We start from the raw sequence: 8,126 nt of genomic DNA on the forward strand, positions 1-8,126 counted from the left end.
GGGGACCCCCCTAGAACCCCCCTCAAGGACTCCTGGGCCCCGCCCCCCCCAGGACCACTGATTGTAGGCCTAAAGTATCCAATGGGTCTGTGTTACTTTGAAGCTCCAGCCCTCCTATCCCGTCTACGCTGGGCGAGCAGCACAACCCTGCGGCCAAAAGCTCCAGACATTCTGCAGGAAAATAACAAACAATAAGAATGAGCACTCATGCATGAAGACTATATTGTATGAGTCACACAGTGATGGTTTAATCACCAAAATGTCTCTTGTCGGGTGGAAACCTCATTGTGTCCAAAAAGGATTTTAGTATTCCAGGATTCAAATTCAAAAGTAGCTGATCCACAAGCTCAGTGGATCACAGACAGTGCTTGTAGATATTGTACTTGTTATGCTTTTGACGATGTAGTATGATCAAGTGGGGCATTAATGGGGGGCTTCTCGGTGCACGGACGCTGGCCCATCTCTAGCCTATTCTCCTGTCTCTGCGTAATCAGTGCCAGAAGGGCCTCGCGGAGAAAGCAAATTATGAATTATTGACAAGACGCTTTGCATGTTTTCAGAGCTCACTGCTCTGGCACGAATTGTCGAAATGACCGAAAGCACTTAATCAATGGGAAGATGGAGATAGGTGGTGGGAATAACTGATGGCTCATAATCATGCCTATAGGGTAGCGAACAAAGGGAATTATTCCACAATCAGGGGCAACGTGTGACGTGACCTTCCATTGAGCTGATGGTGACTCACCCAGACGAGTGTGTCTATTTTCATCCAAATCATGTGTTTTATGATCATGTCACAGCTGATGCTGAGCAGCAGTCATTTAACTGCTCATGCTGCTGTGTGTGTCTCCTGAAAGGCTGATGTTTACTTGTTGACTGATGGGTGGAAAGTAACTTAAGTATACTGTTGAACTGAAGTACAATGTTGAGGTACTTTCCAATGAGTATTATTTCCAGTGTTCAGTGCTTTTACTTCCACTCCACTAGGAGCCCATTTGGAATCATGAGGCCAATTCTAAAAACGCCTTCTAAATCCGCCCTGCGTCCGAAACGGTCGAGAAATGTGTGTGGGGGTCCCCGGGGGGTCCCTCTACTGTGTGTGTGTGTGTGTGTGTGTGTGTGTGTGTGTGTGTGTGTGTGTGTGTGTGTGTGTGTGTGTGTGTGTGTGTGTGTGTGTGTGTGTGTGTGTTTCCAGTTCATATCTGCTGCTCAGCCAGTTTTGCCCCTTTTGGTGTTAGCATTATGTTATGCTTTAGCTATTTAAAAATAGCAGATCTACAAGCTCATAGCGCGCCACCGAGTGGCGCGCTATGAGCTTGTAGGTCAGCTATTTTTGAAAAATCGAAGAACCACTGACATAGAAACATAGCTTTTTCAGAAAAGTGTCAGGATGTAGAAGACATTTTTAGAATCTGATCTCAGGTCAAAATGGGTTAAATGAAGCTACGGGAAGGTGAACTGAAAGCTGGGACTACAGTCGTGCACAGAGTCTAGTAGGACGACCGTACACTGGCAGATGGGGTACTGGATGATTCCTCACATCCGGTCAAATGGGGTGGAACCATAATTATTGTCTGTGCTAAGCCTAAAGTCTACAAGGCAGAGGAGGAGGCAGGCAGGCAGACAGGCTAGCTCCAGCCTTAATCCACCATGTAAGGGGTTAAATGATTATGGCCTGGTGGACACATGACTCTGTGATGATGACTGCGTGAGTTCTTCTGACTGAGCCAGCCAGGGATCCTATGACAGAGAACTGCTCTGTCTGTCTGTCTGTCTGTCTGTCTGTCTGTCTGTCTGTCTGTCTGTCTGTCTGTCTGTCTGTCTGTCTGTCTGTCTGTCTGTCTGTCTGTCTGTCTGTCTGTCTGTCTGCCTCCGTGCTTAACTGTGTCTGTCTGCGTGCTTAACGCTGGCTGTCTGTCTGCCTGTCTGTCTGTGCATCTTTCAGTTTGTTTATCATGTCATTCTCAAACCATTTTCATTTCAAAGAGCCCCAGTTTGACGACATGCATTAGGCCGCGGACCCACGCTTGACATGATTTATTTTAATCTCTGGCACACCAGTGTAAAAATGTACAAGTGGAACCAAATGGACCGATAAGGGTCCATTTGGTTCCACTTGTACACTCTCAGAGTTACAGACCTGTCGGTGTCCTTTTGGACCCCTGATGGTCCCATGCCCCTACTGTGCTATAGGCCTATACTGAAACATATGATTACATCCAGCATTATGTAAGCGTTTATACCATAAATCCAAGTAATTATGAAGCCAAATGATATTGAACTGACATTGCGTCTTGCTGACTCGCGTCCATGACGGCAGCGTTGATGAGTTTGTAATTGCGTTTTGGCATCGGCGTAGCATAGCGCTGCAATCTATACGTTTATGGGGCTTGGGATGATATAGTTCATTGAGCGTTGGTGTGACTCCCTCCCAGTGCGCAACAACTGCAGTATACATGGAGCTTTCATCTCCTGGAGGTGACAGACAGTCCCCTCAGAGAATTGCCTGCAGCCCAGGCAGGCAGGCAGGCAGGCATCTCTCTCTCTCTCTCTCTCTCTCTCTCTCTCTCTCTCTCTCTCTCTCTCTCTCTCTCTCTCTCTCTCTCTCTCTCTCTCTCTCTCTCTCTCTCTCTCTCTCTCTCTCTCTCTCTGTGCACCGTGTCATAGTTTTCCACTTCAGAGGGCAGCCCAGTGCATTTGAATACAAATAGACTAGAGGCTGACATGAGGCTCTGTGGGCTGGGTTGTCTGATCCGGTCTAATCATGGGATGAGCGCTCCCCCTGCTGGCCGCGGAGAGGAGCTACAGTTTCAGCTGGAGGGGGGGGCTATTTCAGTGTCCACTTTGTTCAGTGGTTTTCAGCATGTGGTCTTGAAGTATATCTCTGAGCAAGACACTTAAGCCCTAACTGCTCCCCAAGCACTGCTCTATTAGCGCTCACTGCTCCCCAAGCACTGCTCTATTAGCGCTCACTGCTCCCCAAGCACTGCTCTATTAGTGCTCACTGCTCCCCAAGCACTGCTCTATTAGCGCTCACTGCTCCCCAAGCACTGCTCTATTAGTGCTCACTGCTCCCCAAGCACTGCTCTATTAGTGCTCACTGCTCCCCAAGCACTGCTCTATTAGCGCTCACTGCTCCCCAAGCACTGCTCTATTAGCACTCACTGCTCCCCAAGCACTGCTCTATTAGCGCTCACTGCTCCCCAAGCACTGCTCTATTAGCGCTCACTGCTCCCCAAGCACTGCTCTATTAGCGCTCACTGCTCCCCAAGCACTGCTCTATTAGCACTCACTGCTCCCCAAGCACTGCTCTATTAGCACTCACTGCTCCCCAAGCACTGCTCTATTAGCGCTCACTGCTCCCCAAGCACTGCTCTATTAGCGCTCACTGCTCCCCAAGCACTGCTCTATTAGCGCTCACTGCTCCCCAAGCACTGCTCTATTAGCGCTCACTGCTCCCCAAGCACTGCTCTATTAGCACTCACTGCTCCCCAAGCACTGCTCTATTAGCGCTCACTGCTCCCCAAGCACTGCTCTATTAGCACTCACTGCTCCCCAAGCACTGCTCTATTAGCACTCACTGCTCCCCAAGCACTGCTCTATTAGCACTCACTGCTCCCCAAGCACTGCTCTATTAGCGCTCACTGCTCCCCAAGCACTGCTCTATTAGCGCTCACTGCTCCCCAAGCACTGCTCTATTAGTGCTCACTGCTCCCCAAGCACTGCTCTATTAGCCTCACTGCTCCCCAAGCACTGCGCTATTAGCGCTCACTGCTCCCAATCAATATATATTGGGAGGGAGGTAAATACAGCAGACAAATGTATTTATTTATTTATGTGCAAATATAGCCTACAGTGACAGAAATAAACTGAAGTAGTGGGGACCATTATTATTGTTGTTAATATTACTTTAAATCATCAAGCTCATGTTTTGTAGATAAGCAGCCATGCTTTGTCACAAATTATTGTGTGTGTGTGTGTGTGTGTGTGTGTGTGTGTGTGTGTGTGTGTGTGTGTGTGTGTGTGTGTGTGTGTGTGTGTGTGTGTGTGTGTGTGCGTGTGTGCGTGCGTGCGTGCGCGCCTGCGTGCGTGCGTGTCTTTGCACTTTACCTTCCTGCGCGAGCGTGTGTTTACAAGGACAAGAGTCCAGCATCATGTGTGTATACAGTAGGTAGGAGGTTTGCATCTTTCTGGCTGTGCCTTGGGTTGGTTCCCGACAGCGTCAGTTTGCTCGATGCCAGTGCCCAGCCAGCTCTTCTCTCTTTGAGCTTGTCCGTGACCCATCGACGGGACACCACATTTGCCACAAAAGTGCCATTCGTAGCATTCTTTTAATTCTAAATGTGTGTCGTTCTCTCACTTTCTCTGTGTGCAGAGGATGTTCTAACGAAGGATGCGGGAGAATGTGCAATATGCCTGGAGGAGCTGGTTCAGGGAGACACCATCGCACGCCTGCCCTGCCTCTGCATCTACCACAAAGGGTAAGACTCCAGACACCAGAGGCTGCCAAAGTACTACCCAAACTAGTTCAAATGCAAGCTCACAATGAGTGGCTATCTGAGGGCGGGGGGGGGGGGGCATCTACCACAAAGGGTTCGACTCCAGACACCAGAGGCTGCCAAAGTACTACCCAAACTAGTTCAAATGCAAGCTCACAATGAGTGGCTATCTGAGGGCGGGGGGGGGGGGGCATCTACCACAAAGGGTTCGACTCCAGACACCAGAGGCTGCCAAAGTACTACCCAAACTAGTTCAAATGCAAGCTCACAATGAGTGGCTATCTGAGGGCGGGGGGGGGGGGGCATCTACCACAAAGGGTAAGACTCCAGACACCAGAGGCTGCCAAAGTACAGCCCAAACTAGTTATAATGCAAGCTCACAATGAGTGGCTATCTGAGGGCGGGGGGGCAGGGGAAACAGTGCTCTACTCGGATGGTGTTTGTACACTCACACTGTTAAATGAACACTAAGCACTCAGGATTTTAGTGTGTTCGTGACTTTTTCTATTCTATCTTATTTGTATAGAACCACTGGCTCTCAAACATTTTCATGTCAAGGACGCTTGATTATGGATCCTGCCGCAAAAGAACAAGGAGGCATGGCCTTTGTGCTTAGAGGCAGGCCCACGGAGTGACAGGCTGTCCGCCAGGCAGGCAGGCAGGCGGGCGGGCGGGCGGGCGGGGCGATGCGTTTTAACATAATTGAGTTGTTACTTCGTATTTTAACGGGAGGCCCTCGTATGAATGAGATTACACAAGTGACAGCCTGTCACTCAAGACGGCCGTGGGCCTGCCTCTAAGCGCTGTCACAAAGGCGACTGCTTTATGTAATAGGCATCAGAGATCATCTGCTGTATTGTAGGTTTTGACAGAGAGACAGAGAGAACAGCATGTACTGTAGCCTACCTGGGCCACGGTCCATCTAGCTGAATGCTGCAGCGTCCATTCATCACTCTGACACTTAGAACTCAACTGTCTGTATTGAAATCTACTTGATAAGAAAGTCTGTTTATATACATGTCATCCTGTCTATCATGAAAGAACTAATAAATGTTACTCATATAGTATCTTCCTCCCCCCGACCCCCCCCCCCCCTCCTCTCTCTCTCTTTCTCACTCGTCATGCTATCTTCTGTCGTTTAACAGCTGTATCGATGAGTGGTTCGAGGTGAACAGATCGTGTCCGGAGCACCCGTCGGACTAAAGGGCCTTTTTGTGTTCTTTTGCACAGGTACAGTACATGTGTAGCACACACTCGTTGTGTGTTTGTCTCGCTCTGTCTGCAACACAGACACCTGCAACTGATTTTCAAACAGTAAAAAGAAAAAGTGTGTGTGCACATGCACGCATACACGTACGCTATAAACACACGCTTGCGCAGTAAGGTAAAGTGCAAAGACGACAGGCGTGTGCGTGCACACGCACGCACGCGCACGCGCACACACGCACACGCACGCACGCACGCACGCACGCACACACACGCATGGACAGGGATTTCACTCAGTTGCTGTTGTTCACATACAGCTGATGAATGAGATCAACTCATGAAAGGCAGCGCTTACTTGAGTTACTTCATACTGGGTGTGATTTTTGATGTTTACAATTCAATGTTAATAATTGTGTGCTTGCGTCTGTCTTCTGACAGGTTATCAATGCTCCCACAGATGGAAGAGCGATCGGGTTTCACCGACGATGACAACACAGCCACAATGTGAAACCCCCCCACCCCCACTTCCTGGGTGCCATGGAGACTGCTGGACACTGTGACGTTTGTGGCCAGTGTGACACTGACCTACCACTTCTCCCCCTTGCTCCTCCAGACCCTCGTCCATCCCATCAAGGGCCCGGACCTCCACCCCACCCCCTGGACGTCCTAGTAACACGGTGTGCCATAACTCATTGAAAGCAATCTTCAGGGATACACCATATTTTGCTGACCGCACCACATCCGCACGCGCGCGCAATCTCGTCCCGGACTGATATGTGGACGGACAACGGGACAATCCCCCTCCCCCACCCCACAGAGACTCATTTTGAGGGAGTTGCGCCAACTCGGATGCACAGCTGTCCCAATCAAAAAAACTAAAAACAAACTGTTGTCGGGGTGTAAGCACTCCCACTCCCGGCGAGTGGAAGCGGAAAAGGACGCCGTTTCGGGCAATGTTGGACACGCGTCTCGGGCAGCGATCGGCCACAGAGCCGCCGTCGTTATCACCTGCCGCTAACTCCTCCTTTTCCTTGATGTTGACTTCCCCTCTTTCCTGATTTGACGTTGGACAGAAGATCTGTTTTTTTTTGTTTTCTTTGGAGCTGATTGTACACCAGGACACTGGAGGGGGTGGAGACAGCATGGTCGGAGGTCAGCGGAAGGTATAGTCATAGGAGTGCAAAGGTTAATCAAACTAAACGATTTTAAGCCATTATAAAGAAAACAATATCAATAATCATCAGTAATGCTACAGTGACATCATGGGCGTGTTGTTATAGGATAAAAGTTTCAAAACAATTTAAAAACTGTGGAAATAGGGGATCTAGCAAGCTCGATGCGAGGCGTTGTGAGCTTTTATTTCCACTATTTTTGCACTGACTACACCATTGTGTGACGGTGTACGTTTTTTTATGTAAAAAAGTCATAAACATGTTTCTCGTTTATTTGATTAATCAAAAAAGTATAACCACTGAGGAAAAAATGGACAGTTGCAGCCCTATATAGAGTTTATACCTTCCTTTGCCTTCATCATTTTTTACCTCTAGCCTAATTCATACTTCGCTGTATGACGTATCGCATGCCGAGAATCTGCGTGGTGTCATAAAAGGCACTCGGTCAGGACAGGTGCAACGTAGTAAGGAAGCCTTGCTGAGCCATGAGGCCCACAGGGCAGGAGCCTAGCTGAGCCATGTGGCCCACAGGGCAGGAGCCTAGCTCCTGTTTCTGTAGCGTGAGGCAGCTTGATCCCCCAGCCATGGTGTACAAGTACACTCCCTGGACATGGAGGGACTTACCCCCAATCCAACCCTTGATGCTGAGTGCCAGGCAGGGAGGTATTGGGGTGCTAAGTTTATTGTCTTTGGTACAAAGTACCATCTCTTTAACCCCTTGTAGCAATAAATACAAAGTCTGGATTCAAGGGTAAAATAATTGAGTAAATTATTAACACCATTGTGCACTTGAGTACACCGTTATTCTATGTTGTCATGAAAGCCACATCATTATATAAAATAGCTATAAATATCATTTTCATGTAAATTAATATATACAAAAATACTACTATAAAATAGTACTATACATTTGGTCAAGGAACCGGAAAATGTCAATCCTATATGTCAACATTTCTCCTTTTTTTTTCAGAAAAATGGGCTTGAGAAACTCAAACGGGAGACAAAATATTTTTTGGTATTTGGAAAATTGCATCTTGAGGTTGAGATACAAATCTAAATTTAATCCAATCAGGAGAAGGAAAATAACACCTTTCGTTTGAACTGAAACATATCATTTACACTACCTTAACACTACCCTTAACTACCCTTAAAGGGATAGTTCAGATTTTTTTAACTTAAGTTGTATGAAATACTTGCCATTAATATAGTGGTTGCAACTGTATTAATTGATTGCCAGAGTCCCGTGGTG

General features: G+C 48.0%; 1 protein-coding gene across 2 annotated transcripts in view; it reads left to right on the forward strand.

The window, feature by feature from the left end:
• znrf2b (zinc and ring finger 2b) overlaps positions 1–7,732 on the forward strand; it is a 146,966-nt gene extending 139,234 nt beyond the window's left edge. Inside the window, exons 3-5 of one of the 2 annotated variants that reach the window (XM_079502648.1) lie at positions 4,376–4,481; positions 5,645–5,729; positions 6,163–7,732. In XM_079502648.1, the coding sequence (XP_079358774.1) occupies positions 4,376–4,481; positions 5,645–5,702 (164 nt within the window). In that variant the 3' untranslated portion in view covers positions 5,703–5,729; positions 6,163–7,732. Of the gene's footprint in view, positions 1–4,375; positions 4,482–5,644; positions 5,730–6,143 lie in introns of both variants that reach the window. The other variant, XM_079502647.1, reaches the window with a different exon arrangement.
• The last annotated feature ends 394 nt before the right edge of the window (positions 7,733–8,126 follow it).

The sequence above is a fragment of the Electrona antarctica genome, assembly GCF_951216825.1.
Source record: "Electrona antarctica genome assembly, chromosome: 6".
Lineage (NCBI taxonomy): Eukaryota > Metazoa > Chordata > Actinopteri > Myctophiformes > Myctophidae > Electrona > Electrona antarctica.